At 38.7% G+C, this 19,864-nt stretch overlaps 1 protein-coding gene across 5 annotated transcripts in view; it reads left to right on the plus strand.

Annotated features, from left to right (window-relative positions):
* LAMA2 (laminin subunit alpha 2) overlaps positions 1–19,864 on the plus strand; it is a 349,942-nt gene that overhangs the window by 223,637 nt on the left and 106,441 nt on the right. For all 5 annotated transcript variants that reach the window (XM_053458972.1, XM_053458973.1, XM_053458974.1 and 2 more), the window contains 7 exons: positions 3,677–3,913; positions 8,729–8,872; positions 9,689–9,868; positions 13,202–13,390; positions 13,480–13,607; positions 18,266–18,383; positions 18,755–18,889. In XM_053458972.1, coding sequence (XP_053314947.1) covers positions 3,677–3,913; positions 8,729–8,872; positions 9,689–9,868; positions 13,202–13,390; positions 13,480–13,607; positions 18,266–18,383; positions 18,755–18,889 — 1,131 coding nt within the window. The remainder of the gene's footprint in view (positions 1–3,676; positions 3,914–8,728; positions 8,873–9,688; positions 9,869–13,201; positions 13,391–13,479; positions 13,608–18,265; positions 18,384–18,754; positions 18,890–19,864) is intronic.

A 19,864-nucleotide genomic window follows, 5' to 3' on the forward strand; every position in this document is an offset into this window, starting at 1 on the left:
CAATCATAGCTTTTATTTAAAAAACCAGTTTAGATGAATTAACATTTACTGGTAAAACTTTTTTCCTATAGGGTCGTCTTATATTCAGGCTTTTTCTTTTTTTCCTAAATTAATATTCAGATTTGAGGGGGTCGTCTTATAATCAGGGTCGTCTTATAATCGAGCAAATACGGTACTAACACGCATACTTGATTTAACACCCACGGACTCTACCACCATACACTTACATACACCCACATTCTTTTTCTTGCTCCTCCTCTCCACCCCTCCCTATGCTCATCCCTGACATCCCCAAACCAGCCATGCTTGGTATACTAGTAATGATTGTACCCCCCTGGATCATGTAAAATCACAGAGTAACATGCACACACACACTAACATACTTACACACATATACTACAGTAACATACATACACAGACTAACGTCCTTACTTTCACACATACATATTAACATACAAACATAAAGCAACATACTTACACACTCTAACATATTTATTTACACTTACACACACAAAACCTACCTTTGTTGGCTCAGGAGGGAGAAGTGCCAGCTCTTCTGCTTCCTCAGATCATCACAGTAGCTCTATGAGAGCATTAGGACGCCTGTTAGACACCAAAAAAATCTGTTGCTAGTAGATTTCCCAAAACCTCAATAACACAAAGCAATAACATTTATGTAATGCCAATATATATCTGCATTACACAGGTGATAGAATATACTTTTATTGGTTACCACAGTGATATCCCATCTTATCTGTGGATGTTACCATAAATACTTTAATACTGTTTCAGTGCCATAGCCTTTAACATTTATTTTACAATATACTGGTACTGAGTGTACTAATTGCTAGATTTCAAATTCTTTTTACTCTTTGCAATCTTTTCATTTATAATTGTACTATATCATCTATTTAAACCTATTGGCCAGAATTTGTATAATTTTAATTGGTTTACAACTCATAGGGCCCACATTAAACACCGACCTTGAATGTCTCCCTTAGGCATATGGGATGCTTAAATGATCATAATAGAAGCTATGTGGGGGAAAAAACCCACATTTACAATGAGGCTTGCTTTTAAGTGTCAAAAGTGTTTTTTTTTTTTATCTGAATGCCAAGCTAAGGGCTCTTTATAGCTCACAAAACAGGTCTGGCAGCAGAACATACCCTGCTGATTACAACTGCCTCCAGGTACTCTATGCTTGAGTCATATTGGTAATGATACTGTCGCTTATAAAACTTTGCGTTTTATCTTTTTTTTGCTTTTTACAAGAAACAATTCCCTAAAGCAAACTCAAATGTTATGCTTTGATATATTTTTTTTCTTTATTAACCATCAATATATTTCAAAATAACCCAAACCTTTCGTAACAATATAACAGTTGGTATAAGACAAACTTTGAAGAGTGATATATTATTATAAAATATAATATCACACAAAATTTAGAATTTGCAAAAATAAACCAGTTATGTGTTTGTTATTCTTTACATTTTAGAGAGATATAATGTTGAAAGTTTATCACACTGTTTTAGGGTAGGATTTGGAAATATTGAGCCAAGTTCATGCATGTTAGATGATGTGAATACTGGACCAGGGATCAAGGTGACATTAGGTAGACTTGGGGTCTTTGGAGTCACACAGGGGCATGTAAAGGGTGGCTGGCTGTGCTATAATGGGTGATCTAACAAGAGATCAGCTGGCAACCTGTTGGCAGCCTTAAATTTACTTTATATATTATTTTCCTTTACTTTTGATGGCATGGTAGTCATTTTACCCTTTCTTTTTTTATATAATAAGTTTTTATTGGGCAGTTTTGATTCAAGATTTTTTTTTGCATGTATATCAAACATTGTTACAGAATAAAGAAATGTGTTGGTTAATGACAAAGATATTACAAGGTCAAGGGAACTCTGAGATCATTTCATTCTATGTGACCTCGATACTCCGTTTACAGAGTAAATACATCATAATGCCAAAAATACAATACAACATAAAGATTGAATATTTCAAGATAATCAGTTGCGAAGATAAAAGGAACAACATTATAAGAAAGTGTAAAAGAAAACCAAAGGAAAAATTAAAGTATAACAAAAACAACCATTATGGTGAAAGTTGTGTATGTTTTCAGGTATTTATGGATCCTAAACACGAGCATGGATAAATTATATTTCCAAGGAGTGCAGTCATTGCTGCGATATGAGGTGGTTTATCTATGTATAGTGTCATCTTTATTCTATCCCTCAACTTAATGATATTTGATAAAGTATAGCTAGGGATAATGAATTGATTTTATGAATATGTTATTTATTTATTTGTTTTAATCATGCTCCTTTGATGGGAAGTTTTCTCATATTTTATTGAAAGTGCTCATTGTGTGGTTGCCCATATGAAAAGCCAATTCCATTTTTCTAGTTTCTCTCATTCTTTTGATGATCATTGGTATGGTTGGATGCTCCTCCGAGTTCCATAGTTTAGCTAAAAACTGTTTAAAAAGCATATAAGCTATATTTAAAAGTTTCCTGAATTTGTGTGGTATATAATGCGGATAGATTCCCAAAATTCCTATGTTTGGATGAATTGGAATCTGGATTTTTAGGATTTCACTCATGTGTATGAATAATTGAGACCAGATTTTATATACTTTTGGACAGGACCAAAATATATGTAGATGAGTACCAATTTGGTTGCATTTCCGCCAACATAAATTCGGTCTTTGGGGATAAAACGTGTGCAATTTCTCAGGTGTGTAGTGCCACCTATAAAGTATTTTAGCATGAAGTTCTGATAGTTTTATACATTTGGTTGGGCCTTTCTAAAGGCTGCTGATCAATCTCTGACCAATCAGCAGCACTCACTCCCTATGAACAGAGCCTTGCATTTAGTGTAAACACAAGGCTTCCATTCAAGAAGGAAGTCTCACATTCACACATAATTGCACAGAGAGGCATTCAGCAACACAAAGCAATAAAATATACTGTCTGGTTGCTTCTGATACCCTTTCACAAGATGTGATGAGTAAAATCTAAAAAAATAAATAAATAAAAATAAGAATTTAGTAACATCACACCAGTGATGTCACCATGGCATCATAAGGGCAACCATTCAGTTCTAAGCAAATATAAAATAAAATATCCCAAAAATATATATAAAAAATTAATTTTATGAGCAAGTCCTGAAAGATCTTCCCAAAAATCCTGATTATCTTCCCAAAAATCCTGGCACAGAAAGTATTAAAATACCAGCATTTGAAATACCCTGGGATGTTTAGTTTTCAAAAATATATGGTTTAATTGGGTGAATTTAATTGTCCATCTTCAAAGATGTCCCAAATAGAACATGGGTGCAGGATGACCAGATGTCAAAATTTCAAATTGAAAAATGCGCACCTCCCAAATGTGGCAATTTAGCCCCCAAACAACCAGATAAACCTATGCATGGGTTCACTGCACTTATTTGGCAGTGAAATATACTAAGAGCTATAAATTCATGCCTCAAATACAATATGTGTGAAAAAAAAATTACTACCACAAAGGCTAGTGGTAGAACTAGTGCAAGAAAAGTGTTAATATCACACTGGTCAGTGGTTGGCAGGGAAAGCCAACTTAAGCAGTTATATCCAGTCAGGATACTTGTATAGTACAACTTTATTTGTTTACTGTTTGCTGTCTTTTCACAGGCCTGCAACTGTGGTGGTCCGGGATCTCTGAGTCACCAATGTAACCCAGATACCGGTTGCTGTTTCTGTCGCCCAAACTTCTCCGGAGATAAGTGTACCTCTTGCAGGCTGGGATACAGGAATTATCCGCATTGTATAAACTGTGACTGTAAGCTGGCAGGAAGTAAACCCCAGAGCTGTGATCGAGAAACTGATAAGTGTTCTTGTGCTGAAGAAACTGGGCAATGCAACTGTAAGGTACGTGAACATAAAGAACATTAAAATATATGTTTTGTTTTAAAAGCAAACAAATAAAAACAAATCCTGTCAGGTGTCCAATTTTATGTTGATCCAATCCATTTGTTCCTTTTTCCTCACATGCAGACTTTTTGTTTCCAGTTCAGAATGATTGGTGGGTATTATTGTATTACAATGTCATGCAGTGGTCACAGCATTGTGTATTAAAAGAGCTGATGGATAAAGCTATATTTTTTCCAGATATATTTGCTTGTTTATTAGACAAGGTTTTTTTTCAGAACAAATGCTCGTCTTATATTCAAGGTTGTCTTATAATCAGACCTCAAATAAAGGTCTGACTACAAGACTAAGATGCAGCGCTGCAGGGGACCTGGATCCTCCTCTCTGGCAGCCGGTGGACATCTGCACGATGCACGCAGACAACCTCTGCTGCTGCCGGCACTTCTGGGGGGTTCTATGACGGAGCGCCGGCGTGACATGACCTTCCGGTGCTCCACCATAGAAGCCCCAGCGGAAGTACCGGCCACCAGCAGCGGAGGTTGTCTACACCCATCGCGAGAGAAGTATCCCCCGCAGCACTGCAGGAGACCTGGATCCTCCTCTCTGGCAGCCGGTGAACGTCTGTGCGATGCGTGCAAACAACCTCAGCTGAGGTTGTCATTGCGCAGACGTCCACCGGCTGCCCCCACATATTAGACAATTAAAAGCTTCTTCCCGCATGACTATGCTCCTGTGCACAAAGCAAGGCACATAAAGAGATGGTTTGATGAGGTTGGTGTGAAGGAACTCAAGTGGTCTACACCACCTTAACCCACTGAACACCTTTGAGATGAATGGACATTATTAATTCTGCTGGGTAGTACTCACCTGCTATCTACTAAACCCAGATTTGTCCATCTCACGCTTCCTGAGAAATCCACTGCTCCAGTGGCGGTGTGCTTCACACCACTCTGACGAATGGCATTGTACATAGTGACCTTTCGGCTTGTGCGCAGCCACCATAGAAACCAATTACATGAAGCTCCCAATACAGAGTACTTTTGCTGATGTTGCTTCCAGAGGCATTTAGTGAGTGATGCTACAGAGTACAGATAATGCACTTAGCAGCCCCGCTTTGTGAGTGTACATGATCTACCTCTTAATGGCTGAGTTGTTGTTACTCCACACTAATAGATCAAACTCACTTGTAGCAAAGGTGGTATTCTATGACAGTGCCATATTTGAAGTCACTCTTCAGTACAACCAACCACAACTACTGCCAGTTTTTGCCTGTGGGGATGACTTTGCCTTATTTTATACAACTGTTAGCAATGGACGTGGACCTAAACTGAATAATTGAGAGGGTGTCTACAAAGGTTTGGTCATATAGCGCACACATTACCAAGAGAGATAGAAAGTACTATACTCTCTTTTATTTTGCTTTGGTAGATGACAAGAAGAATGTTTCTGTGATGACTGGATCCCTTTTCAGCAAAACATGGTGCATGCTCTCTGCTAAATGTGTTAGGCTGCTTCCTTACTTATAAAACTGTGATCCAAAGCAAGTTTAGTGAGGCCATACATGAAAGTTGAAGAAACATGTTTAAGAAAATAACTATGACACAGGAAAGAAAAATAAATATTAGACTATATGATAATTTCTTGAAATTATTTTCCAAATGCTTAAGCAGTTTAACTGAAATATTGATAGCTTTTCTAAAATAACATAACACTGACAATGTTACATATTATAAAACCTTTTTTTCCCTTAAAATGTACAGTTACCTAAAAAGTGCCATTAGTGGTAGTGTACCAAAATATTCTTAATGCCTTTTTTTTTACATTTTATCCAGTTGTGTCCATTAACCAGAAAATATAAGATTTGTTTTTTTATTTGTTTCTATTACAAATATATTGCAATTTAAGGGGCGAGCTTAATAAACACCCCTTATAAAGTTGTAATGCTTAGTCATGCCACATATGTAATAAGCAAAACTTCTGGTATTTAGTAAAATCATTTTATTACAGAACTTTGGTGGTTTATCTAAAATGACACTGATTTTTAATTTGCCAAAGGTAAACCTAAACATTATGTTTAAATACACTTCTTCCATAGTGGTAGAAATCACGCATACATTATTTCATTGTCGAGGATCCTGATTAGGGTTCCTGATGGTAGCCTTGCCTCTGCTTACCTAAGGTCAATATGGATTGGCAAAATCCAACCTGCAAGTTATTTGCGGCTAGGGCAGCATCTTGAATTTGCGTATATAGTAGTTCAGCCCCTGCTGAAGATTTGTCATTGGCATAGTACAGGTTATTTTGTATGCTCAACCCACAAGGAAGCTCAGAAAATGCCCTACAGTGTCTTGTCAGTTACCAACTAACAATTCTACCAGTGTGGTCCCTTTAGGTATTCTTCATGAAAGTCCATATGAGGTGTTAAATTAATTCCTAGATATTACATGATTGAAAAAATATTACTCATGGGAGAATTGATTTCTGTCTTTGGTCTTTGGTCTGTGACACTTTAGTTATTTAATTGATATGTAATTTAAAGGATCGATTCGTGTCTTCAGGAAAAATTGGCATCCTAGTTTGTTGAAATTTTTCTTATCTGCCATCAAATTCTATGTTTCTATTTAATTTATATCAAAAACCAAAAACAGATCAGTGTAGCAGAAGCGTGTATTGATATGTTTTCCTGACTTAAGAAAGTTATGACTTTTGCTTAAATTAATTTCTCATAGAAAATCCAGAAGCTATAAGCACAAGAGTAGAATGAGTAGGGATCTAAACCACTACCTATCTACTTATCTACTACCCTCCCTTACATTACGTCTAAGCCTCAATTTCTATAGTTTTAAATTATGATGTCTTGTTCTAACATCAGTTGTTGGAATAACAACGTGATCACCATAACTAAATCATTGGACAGAATTAGTAATAATGCTGCACCACACTGTCAACTCTTTAATGTGGTCAGAATGGGAAAAATGAGTAGAACACTGGTTGTTCACACCACTCCCAAGTCTAAGCTGCACCTATCTCAGTATTTGTCACAGAAATGTATACTTACTATAGCATCTACTGTTTTCTGTGCCTAAATGGGGTTTGAGGTAGAATACTGGAGACAACTCTCGGAGCTATAATTTGTTTTATTTTTATATGAATATGACCAGTGTGCAGCCACTTTATACAAACAATTGAGCAAATTGGAGAATCTGCGTTTAAACCATGTGGTAATGCAAATGTTTGTTTATAACAATTGCAGGATATGTACAGGCTACCTATTGACTCATGTTAGCTTAGGGTTCATTTGTTGTAGTTAACTTTAGTATGTTTAGCGTTAGAGTATTATGAATATGGTATAACAGTACATAAAATGTGTAGTGTCATATATTATGTGTAGTGTCATATTACTGAATTATCATGTTAAAATACACAACAGTTTTGTGCAGAATTAACAGGAGTCCCCTTTTTGGTATTCTGACTTGGCCAGACAGGCCATTTGGCTCAATGCACGATAACATGGGTCACTTACCTTTACAGTCCCTTGAGCAGGAATTCCAGTCTCTTAGTATGTGGCTACCAACTGCGCTTTCACACTGCGAGTGTGTATGCAAAGCATACGTCATTTATTGCCTCCAAGGGCCTTCTTCTGTTCTGATGTTTTCCTACATGTAGTTTGTAGTTTCCATGTAGTTTTAAATTATCACCATCTGTTGTGAATCCAACTTTAGTCTGCGATAGAATAGGAAGTGAATTTGACTGATACATATTAAGTCAAGGTTTTAAGAATATGTTTTTTGTATTTATTATACCTTAACAGAATCATGCCCTTTGTATAGATTTTTAAGAGGATCTCCCTCACGTACATAGAGCTGTAGTAACAGAATACAGAATACATTATAACAATATGTTGTTCTCAGTGACAACGCTGGTGAGTTGTTCCATTAATAATATTAAAATACTGTACAAGGCCTCACTGACACATAGGGCAAATCATCACGATTGCAGGTTTTGAAGGGCCGTTTCACATAGGGTGAAAATATCCCATCGCAGTGCTGTCTGGAACATTCTGATAAGCCACCTGCTTGTACCCAATATATAATGTAAAATCAACCTCTACGAACAGTCACCACTGTTAATATTCAAAACCTCAAAGACTCAAAGCAGGTTATATTGTGTGCAAGAGATAAGACAAATCTTTTCAATCAGGCAAGGCATTGACAATTGCACAGCAGCAACCTTTGGAGTGTTATGTACAGTTCTGGCATTCAGTTTATTGGTTGATGCATATCTTGAAATTATGCTTGATTGTGGAGATTGCCTTCATTGACTGGTCGTCAATGCCTGTAAGTAATAGTAAAATAAAACACAGATTATCCTCATACAATATCACATGCATTTAATTATTGATTTGTCACCTCCTTAAAAGCTCAGGCTGTAGACATCCATCATGACATGATTTACACAATTATTTCTCCAGATTCAGAGGCAGGGGTAAGAAAATGAGTTTTTAACAAAGGGCACAAGTAGACACATTTCTGAAGGGAAGTCTAACAATTTGAATCTGCTAGCAAAGCAGGTCCATATTTGTGAATAATGCAAAAAATAAATAATAATAATGAAATATTCTTTAAGCTTCTACAATAAATGTGCAGTTCTGTTTTATGCATGCTCCTTCAAAATCCATAAAAATAAATTTAATAGGATAAAAAGGTGTGTAAGATACACTAACACACAGTTCTTTAAAAAATTTTTAATTAAAAATCTGTATGAAATCTTCCACAATATAACTATTACATTGTAAAGTCTTTATCTCGCCTGCAGTCGAACGTAGAAGGTGTCTATTGTGATAGATGCAAACCTGGCACTTTTGGACTTCATGTAGGGAATCCACTTGGTTGCAGCAGCTGCTATTGCTTTGGACTGACTACCCAGTGTACGGAAGCAGATGGATTGATCCGTATGTGGGTGAGTAATATGAAATCTGTTGAGCCATATAATACCATAATGTGAGTTCCTGCTGGTGTATTTTACTAAAACATGCTGAAACAACTGAAAAAGTAAGGCATTCCCTGTACAGAAATCTACCCCTCTGACATTGTATTTTGGTCTTCTCCTAGCCTTTTCAAAGTCTTCCAAAAACACCAGCTTAAATGTAAAAGCTTATAGCTATACTGATGCTAGACAGCAGAATCGTTCCAACAATGTAATGTATATTCAGTAAATATAGTACATGGTTGATCAGTTTAAAACTATGTTTGTTTTCATGGATAGTGCTATTTAACAAGTCCATTATAAAAATGAAAATGGAGCCATAAATATAACCCACAATTCCTGCTTTAACGCGTCATCACTATTTTATTAGTTTGTTGATGAGAAAATATATGTTAGTCTTGTAGAAACTGTAACAACTGTGGAATGTCTTTAGCAAAGTACTGGCTGGACCTTTTCGATCGGGGCAGCATACTGCCGAGGAGGGCATGGTATCGTTTATGTGACAGCTGAAACCTCTCCAATGAGCCTTTGACTCTAGGAAAGTTGTGAGACACTTCTATTGTCCAGTGGTGCACTAGTAAAGCTGTTGCATGCTGTGGTCTAGATTTCCTATAAGACTTAGATAAGTTGTGCCTTCCACTACTCTATGAACTCTATTCATATGCCCATGCAATATAATTCACGTCGACTGAGACTCCTATAAGATATAAGATAGATAAAAAGAGAAGCAATTTACTAAATGTTTACAAACGATATATCTCTTCTTCTGTTTCTTTATGTGTTTAAAAGATAACACTGAAACCAGAACAAACAATGCTTGAATTGACGGACTTCACACACCAACACAGGACTACAAAAGGTGTGATCTTCCAGCATCCAGAAATTATTGCAATGATTGATCAAGTGAAACAGGACTTGCACTCCGAACCATTTTATTGGAAGCTCCCACAACAATTTGAAGGCAGAAAGGTACGTTATGACATGTATGTAGGTAGTGTGTATCGTGCATTGTAACCCAATACCAGTTTAACCCATCAAATAACGACACGGAGACCAAATTGACAGCTACCTTTCGCTGTCCCACCACCAATGCTAACCACCAGCCGTCCAACAAGCTCGGTGGGCACGTCCAATAAAACACCAGAGGTTAGGGGAGGATTGAGCCTTCCATTACACCAGCATCCAAACTCCATCACTTACCAAAACCAGACCGGCAAGGACACACAAACCACCAGCTGTGACAAAAGAAAGAAAGTTAGTACACAAAAAATAGGGAGGGAGGGTGGGAAGCAGGTAAGACTGTTGGCCGTGTCTGTTAAAAAGGACAGTGACCGGGGTCACCCAGAGGGCACCTTATATCACCTAGGGTCTCCCACCCCTCAATTAACATACCCTAATCAAAACACGGACATGCCCTGAGCATGCACTAACCCACACACATACATGCTCCCTGTCCATTTAGCTACGCTGATTCCCAGGGGCCTTAGATTAAAATTTATTTGTGACGTTGTGACGTTTCTGTATGGTATTAGTGAACATATGTATGATAGCTCGTGAATCTTACGGAAGCATCTCAATAGCTCACACAATAAATAATAATAACAAAACACTATAGTGTAATATGATAAACCAAACTTAACTATAATTGCCAAACCACACACAGCAATGTAACCCATGACACCTTTTGTGACATGATAACGTTGTCTATCAATACCAAGGGCCGCAGAATGATTCATGCAAATGTAGCCTGAGATGAATCAGCAACATTAAGATGAATTCAGTTAATAAAATAAAGACAAGGCCACAAGTGAAAATGTATTTAAGTATGTTAAGAATATAAATTACATTTCCTTTTCATACAGTGTTTATATTTTCATCAGGTTCCTGTGGGTAAACAGAAGTCATATTTTGGAATGTTTTTTTTTAATAGTAATCTTATTTTTCTTGCTCAGAATATAGATTATGTTTCCTTTTGTTCCATGTTTGCTTTCTCCCCACAGCTTTATAGTTTCAATTAATCACATCAAATATGCAATTTAATAAAGGAGGATTTTGGTTGTTCTGCCCACGGGTAAAATATGTTATTTCAAAATGCTTTTTATATAATTTATTTAAACACTGTATGGTTTAGTCATCGTGGATTTCTTTCAATTGAGAACCTTTCTCTGACTTCTGGACATAGTGATTTGGGATATAATAGAATATATCTATATATATATATTTCAAGTGTTGTATCAGGACTGATCCTAACCTACAGGTTGTCAAGGGTTCTAAACTGGTAGTGGGGACACTATGGGATTAATTCCAAGTACATGCAGGAGGGGGCAACAGAAATATAGTATGCCTAAGCCATAAATCATGAACTATATATACCGTATTGGCTCGGATATAGGCCGCCCCCGTATATAGGCCGCACCCTAAAAGTTTGGTGCTTTTTTAAAGAAAAAGTTTTTTTCTTTAAAAAAAGCACCAAAAAAACATGCTGTGTCCCCCCCCGAGATATGCTGCCACTTTGTCCTCCCTCCCCCGAGATACGCTGCCACTCTGTCCCCCCCCCGAGATACGCTGTCACTCTGTCCCCCCCCGAGATATGCTGCCACTCTGTCCTCCCCCCCGAGATATGCTGCCACTTTGTCCTCCCTCCCCCGAGATACGCTGCCACTCTGCCCCCCCCGAGATACGCTGTCACTCTGTCCCCCCCCGAGATATGCTGCCACTCTGTCCTCCCCCCAAGATATGCTGCCACTCTGTCCTCCCCCCGAGATATGCTGCCACTCTGTCCTTCCCCCCCCGAGATACGCTTCCACTCTGTCCCCCCCCGAGATACGCTGCCACTCTGTCCTCCCCCCCGAGATACGCTGCCACTCTGTCCTCCCCCCCTCCGAGATACGCTGCCACTCTGTCCCCCCCCCGACTTACCAGAGCAGACTCCCGGGTGTCTTGCGGAGCCGGAGGGGGACATCTATGCAAATCGCATATACAACTCCCGGTGCCAGCACTCAGCGGAAGTGCCGGAACCGGAAGTTGTATACGCGTATTGCGTAGATGTCTTCCGCCAGTCCCGCAAGACACCCGGGAGTCTTCTCTGGTAAGTCGGGGGGGGGGTCGGTGTAAAATGTATTGTGCGGACGCTTAGACAACCTCCCGTGCCGGCACCCCCCCCCGTGAGATGTGCTGGCAGGGGAGGCTGTCTGAGCGTATCGGGGAGTAGGATGCAGGTCCCCTGCACCGCTGCGGGGGATCTGTATCCTAACCCCGCTGCCTGCCCGGCGCCCGGGACTGCTTGTCCCGGGTGTCGGGCGCTAGACCCCGAATATAGGCCGCACCCCCACTTTAAAGACTTAAAGTGGGGGAAAAAAGTGCGGCCTATATTCGGGCCAATACGGTAGTTCAATTTTCTAAATGCAATCCTGCCAATTGTATACTGATAAATAATTATGTTAGGATTGACTTAGTTTCTGTCAAGTGTAAGCCATAGCGAGGTTAAAGTTGTTATTAATAGTTTACCAGTGTCCTACTTTTTTTTATAATGGTGGAGTTCTCAGAGAGCAGGGTCAACAAGTGCTCTAGAACAACCCTTAGTTAAGGATGAACAAAACTGGATTTTCTGTAATAGTTTATGCAGGTATTATACAAATCATTATGCTAAGCAGATGTAAGCGCATTTTACTGTAACATTGATTTCATTTTTCTAGTTATTTGGATAATTTGTTTATATTTGTAACACATCAATGCATTTGTATCTTCAGAGGTCTCCTGTTTAGGAATAAACCTATTTAAATGTCATTACCATAATCAATAACGTGTTCCAACTTTAAATGCTTCCCTTATTAAGTTAATGTTATATTCTCATGAATATTTGCATAATATTAATTAGATTTCATTTTACAATTGCTGTTATGGTATATATGGACATGCTTGTTATAGTGATTTAATAATGTGCTGATTTCTCATGAATTTTACGTTTAAATAATTTCTAGGAAAGGTTTGGGTACTGAACAGTACTAGACATGAAGTTTCTAATGATGCATTTAGTTACAGAAGAGTTAGATTCAGGGTCAATAAGGGCGCGTGTGACAGACAAAGCAGGCTGGGGCCCTTGTTTGCATATTCATAGGTATTGTATGAGTAAATCATACTGGTACCCATTATCTTTGGTCCCCCACAGACATACCTTATGTGGGATACACATTATGGGGTAACAATCTCTTGCCAAAAAGCCTCAGTACATGCAAGTATTCTTTTCACTGCTTTTCGTTGGCAAATTGAATCACTCTTAATTTCCTTTTTTCACTTTAAAAGCTGACGACCTATGGCGGCAAACTGAAATATGCCATTTACTTTGAAGCACGCGAAGAGACTGGTCCTTCAACTTACGAACCTCAAGTAATCATCAGAGGTGGTCCACCAACAAATCACAGGATTATAGTGAGACACATGGCTGCCCCTCAGAACGGTCAACTGACAAGACATGACATTGAGATGACTGAGGTAGCAATTAATAATTTCCCCTTAACGTTTTGTAATATATTTGACTGTGACATATGGATTAACCAGGTTATATGTTTTGATTGTGTCAGCATGACTGGAAGTATCTTGGATCGGTGGAAGGAAGCCCTGTAACTCGTGAGGACTTCATGGATGTTCTGTATGACATTCATTACATCCTAATAAAAGCCTCCTATGGAAATGTATTAAGACAAACCAGGTGATGATTTTTATATTTGTTTCAACATTTCTAATGAAACACATAACTTCCAGGGGTATAAATTACAATGTACTTGCATACATATTCTTTTCCTATGTAAGACTCTTGTTGTCCATGAAGAAATCTTGCCAGACGAAGATGTTCTCTGTCATCCACAGTATATAACATCATTAGAAATAGACCCAGAAAGACCCAAGACTATGGTTAAATTAACATTCCGTACTTGCATTCCAAGATTTACATTCACCCACCCTTGGGTGATGCAAAAAAAAACTTGTAAAGGAGGCTAAAATGTTTCAGCTCTCCATTACTCACTTGAGTTGAGTGAACAAACCCCTTTGTTAGACTGAGAAAACCTTAGGTAAAATTCTGCATCTCGAACAGTGTCTTTTGGTAATTCCGTAGTACAATTCAGACTAAAATAAATCACTACAAATGCTGTCTTAATCATAGACGGAATGCAAACTCTCCTCCCTGTTATAAAACACTGCACTGATTTATATGTTCACACAAAAAACTCTGTTTCTTGAATTATTTTACAGAGCAATATAATTTGTTGGCATTGTTTGTTATGGGATAATACATAAAGCAATGATAAATCACAAGAGCCTGGATTGCAAGTATGCCCTTTACTTTGTTTCTAATTATTTATAAAATCTGAAATAATCATTGGTTGCTAGTTAGTTTAAGTCCCAATAGGCCTATGCTGTGCGAGAAGCAAGTTATAACTTTCCTTTCCAAATACCTCTCAAACAAGCAAGTAGCTCTGTGCTCCCTAAGTTTATTATTATGCAAATATGGATCTATGGTTGTAAATAGTCTGTTGTACACAAACTATTTTCTAACTCCTGAAGGTGATGGGAAGGGATTTTTCATTAGATGCACAAAGACTTCCATCTGAAAAGCTAGCATACTGTTCTGAATAAATATTTATATATTTTCCCCAGAAGAGGTGGGACGCATGTAAGCAAACTCTTATTCTCCTGTCAAAAGTCTTTTGGCACCAATCAGTTTTGTTATGTCTCACTCTTTGCACAAGGGCACTTTTATAATTTAAGAGTCAACCTGATGTATAACATATGACCAAATCCAGATAACAAGTTATTACAGAAGGTAGATAAAAAGCCAGCAGTCACCATGCGATTAGTATTCCACTAGCTTCCAGATCCTGTTAAATATAAAATTATTTTGTCCTACTGCTTGATGTTTATTCCACCTTTTTTCTTACTGCAATTTAGTCTCCATTCAAGTAACTTTTTTCCAAATCATATAAATATAGCAAGTAGTGTTAAGAGGCAGCACCCATGGACGAGTTTATTGTTCTTTATATTGGTAAAGAAAAATGTAGTTACTGATAATATGTTCCCTATCGAATAAGTAATGCTTGGAAAAATACAACATTTGATCTTTTTGTAAAAAAATAAATAGTTTCTTTTATAAATAATTATGTGCACAGATGCACAAATGTATCTTACCAAGTATGTACCCGTGGACATATTTTAGAACAGGCTTCTATGTAATATCCTAATGATGCAAAATATATATTTATGTAAATATAAGCTACTAAGTTTTGCAAAGTTTTGATAAACATAAAATATTATAATGTAAAAGAAGTATATATCTTAGTATAGTCTTAGTATACTAAGTATATCTTATATTGTTGTTCTTTGAATGCCAAAGCTTATTTGTAGTAAAGATTGCCTAACATCTGTTTATATAAGATAAATTAATTTGCTGACACCCAGCAGCAATATACTCTTTAACCAGAGTGCAGTCAGATACTGCAGCACAACACATTTTGTGTTCATAAATATATAAATAAAATATCTTTAAGCCAACGGTGACACCAAGGCAGCAAGCGTGAGGGGACAGGGAGATGATTACCCCATTGACATTGACAGTAACTGTCAGGAACGGGGTCCATACAGACGACTGTAATGACCCAGATCGCCCATTGATAATATTCAGGAGATATTGTGCAGAAGCAGAGTCAAACAGGGCCTGGTGCAGGGCAACCGCCCTCTCCCAGGTGTTGAGCACCTAGGGTTGTGCGACCAGGGCCCTGATGTGGCAGCAGATGTTGTACAATTCAAAACAGAACCTGGTGAAATGCACCCTGGTGCAGGCATGAGACATAGCGCTACAGAGAAATGTGCAGGATCCTGTAGGCTGGGATAAGGGAAGGTAAGCAGAGTAATAGCAGAGGGTAAAGAGAAACATAACAAGCAAGGGGACTCATCAAGCAAGGGGGACAAAGCGAGCAAGGAGGACTTAGCAAGGAACAGGGAGACAAAGCAAGAAACTTAACCAGACAAGACATACATGGTACAGGACACAGCAAAGTACAGGGAACAAGGCAGGGAACACAGGGGATGGAGTGAGGAGCTTCTCCTTTAAGCAAGGATAGGAATTTCACTGGGATATGGGGAGAGGAGAGAGGAACCGAGATTCTCAGATGATTAAGGGAAGAGAGGGCAAAGGTAACATAAAATACTGACACACATAAATACAGGACTAGCCTAGGACTATATGATAATAATTGTTGATTTAGTCACATCATATGGCCATAGTATGCTTAGCTCACCAATACACCAACGTACTCCGATATTCAGTGCGTCCTAGCGCTAAACCCTGCTTATTGAATTTTAAATAGGCTGAAACTGAAAATTAAATTTAAACACAGAACAGAGATAGACATACCTAGAGACTACAGACTGAGACAAACATAACAAATGGGTGGGGCACAACTTATAAAGGAAACAGAAGCTGAAGCTAAGAGCAGGATCAAAATACAAGACTCAGCAGCCAACGGCAGAGCACAAGGAAATCCAGAAATGGATTACAGCAAACGGGGAACTGTAGCAAGACAGGGGAACTGTAGCAAAGAAGGAAAAACTAGAGATAAGCGGCCTGGATGGGGTCTAACAGTAACTGTTGAGGGGATGTTAGCTGTGGAGGGAGGGAGGATAAGAAGTTAGGTTTTGGAGAGATTGGATTTTAGGAAACATTCAAACAGTTAGAGGCAGAAGAGGGGCAGTTAGTTACACAATCAAAGGGGGAGAGAGATCATGAGAGGATAGGTAGATCTGGGTGACATTGGCGCACACTTTGTATTGGAAGTCAAAGGTTGAGGTGAGATTGCCAAGTGAGGTAGTGTAAAAAAGGAAGGGGCTTTAGAACTGAGCCTTTGTTACCCTTAGAGGGAAAGGAGAGCGGAAGTGTTACTGGAGAGGGAGACGTTGAAGGTACAAGTTAGAATGTGAACTATGAGAGAGTAGTGTCACAGAGACAAAGATTATGAAACAGTTTTAGGAAAAGAGGGCTGTCCACAGTGTCAAAACAGCAGAAAGGTCCAGTAGGATTAGCATAGATTAGTGGCCATTGGATTTAGTGGGGAGATCATTAGTAATTTAACTTAGGCCAGGAGGAGGACTGAGGAGTAGTTGTTATAGGGTGCAGAACCGAATTGAAAATACTGAAGTGGTGAAGTTATGAGACTTAGAAGAGATAGGAGAGGTGAAGCAGGTTTCCTTAGCAAGGGCAAGAGCAGAGTAGTAGGAACGTAGCATGAATTTATAGTGTTCAAAGTCAGACACGGAATGTGACTTCCACCAACTATGTTCAGCAGTGCGGGAGCAACGTCGAAGGTGTCGGGTTGCTGTCGTATGCCAGAGTTAGAAATGTGAGGGTCGTGAAAAGTGAGTAGTAGTTGAGACTACATCCTCAGGTACAGATGTGAGGGTGGAGTTATAAAGAGAGAGATAGCAAGGTTAGGGCATTACATTTTTATGATGGGAGAGGGCAGAGGGAGTAAATTTATGAAAATTGAGAAAACTAAGGTCTCTGGTTAGGCATGGAGAAAAGGGAAGGAGGCAAAGTAAGAAATCAAAAAAGGAAGTGGTGGCCAGATTGGGGTAAAGGAAAATTAGAGAAGTTAGTAAGAGAGCACATGCTAGGCAAAAAAGGTCCAGTGTGTGACTGTCATCATTATTAGGGAAGTTAGTGTGCTGTGTGGGATTAAAGGACAAGATAATGGAGACAAATTCCGAAGCCACAAGACTTAAAGGGGTATCTCCATGAATACCAGAAGAACCACCAGAGTAGAAGTGGTGAAGCCATGAGGAGAAGTGGTCAAGAAAGTGTCATTTGAAATGATGGGAGTGATGTATTTCTATGTTGAATCCATATGCTTTCAAAATGCCACATGTTCACGTGTTGAACTATAAAGTGCTTCCCATTAGTCATTTGCTGTACATGTAAGAACCCCTAAATAAATGTGGATAAAGCATACTTTGTGTTGTTTTACAATTATTGAATATTATTTGTTGATATGTCTGAAATTACATATTGTTAGATTGTTTTATTAGGTGGCGGATGATAAAAAATAGTTATCTGGCTACCTTTCTATTTAGTGAAGCTTTTATTATTTGTATTCGTTAGCTAGTAATCATGGTGTGAAGTCATTTTAGAAGATCAATATGCAAGTGCGATTTGTATAAGTCTGATTATTGTATTATAATAGGGCTGGGTTTTTACGTTAATGTTTTCCTTTTTGGAGGGTTCATAAAGGCACCTGAAGTATATGTGCATAGGTTCTCTATTGGGTTTTGGCAAAAATACAGTGAATGCTGTAATATGTTTTTTTTTAAATCTTTTAGAATTTCTGAAATCTCTCTGGAAGTGGCCGAGCAAGGGACTTCTTTCACCATAAGCTCTCAAGCCTATTTAATTGAGAAATGTCATTGTCCTCCAGGTTACTCTGGACTTTCATGTGAGGTACATCTAAGGGTTTTAACCTTTCTACCAATCTTTATACTATTTAACTACCATTGTGGGTGAGGTTTAATTTAGCATTAAAATGTTATTGAATGCAAACTGACTTACTGATATGCTCCATCTATTGACATAATGAAGACAAGTTTAGTTCAGTATTTTAATTCCTATCTCTACCACAGCCTGATTGGAATGATAATTATTGAATCAATGTTGATATTGTATTCCCTTTTTTGGGCAGACAGATGAACTTTCTATGTCTCCTTCAAATGTTAAGTCCTATTGGTGTAGGTGTAGGTGGTGTAGATATTGTCAAATAGATTCTTTGCTTTACAGCACTAGATGGTCAGAACTTTTTGTAATATTTTTTTCAGACGTGTTCCGCAGGATTTTACCGAGTTGCTCCAACATTCCCAGGAAGACGACCTGGTCCTGCACTTGGAACCTGTGTACCTTGTGAGTGCCATGGCCATAGTGACATATGCGACCCAGACACATCTGTTTGCCAGGTATGATTTCATTAATTGTAATACTGAACGCTATTTATTTCTACTGTATCAAAGGATTACTGAAAGAGGGCACAGACTGGCTTTAAAAAATGATGATTACAGAACCTTTACATTTGTCCCCTACTAGGTCAGATTACATAATCATCTGTATATGATCCTCTATAAAAATCTTTCCTCACAGTAAATGTTCATAATACGGTATTTCATCTTTAAAATACCATATTCTGTAAGTATGACATTTTAGGTGGAAAGGGATGTATCTCTCAGGCAATATATGGGAAATTACACATCAATAAAATACTGCACCACTAAAATAGTGAGCCTCCAGACATCCATGGTGCAATTAAAGATGGACAGATTCAGGGGAGGGCTGGCAGCCTAAGGCCTGGGGGGCAAGTCAAGTGAAGTGGCTCTGCCCCATCGCACTCACCTTTCACCCCTCACGCTGCTCCAATCACTATGCGGCCATCAGACTGCTGGAAAACTTATCTAAACGGCCGCTGGGTGCTGATGCCACCGGCCGGAGCTACTTTAATCCTTTTTTTATTTATTTAATATGCCGGATCGGCTTGCCATATTAAAAATAAATAAATAAAGTATTAAAGTAGCATCGGCCGCGGGATCAGCATGCAGCGGCCGTTTAGATTCGATTTCCAACAATCTGATGGCCGCATAGGGATGGGAGCAGCATGAGGGGTGAAAGGTGAGTGCGAGGGGGCGGAGCTTTCACCCCTCACGCTGCTCCCATCACTTGGCGGCCATCGCATACGGCCGCTGGGTGCTGATACCGCCGGCCGGCGCTGCTTTAATACTATTTTTTTTTCCATTTAATAGCTGATCCGGCTTGCCATATTAAATTTTTTAAAAAAAGTATTAAAGTATCGGCCATTTAGATTAGATTTCGGGCGGCCTGGGGGGCAATTGCCCCCCTGCCCCCCGGCCCAGCCCGCCTCTGGACAGATTCATCCCCCTTAT

The sequence above is a fragment of the Spea bombifrons genome, chromosome 3 (genome assembly GCF_027358695.1).
Source record: "Spea bombifrons isolate aSpeBom1 chromosome 3, aSpeBom1.2.pri, whole genome shotgun sequence".
Lineage (NCBI taxonomy): Eukaryota > Metazoa > Chordata > Amphibia > Anura > Pelobatidae > Spea > Spea bombifrons.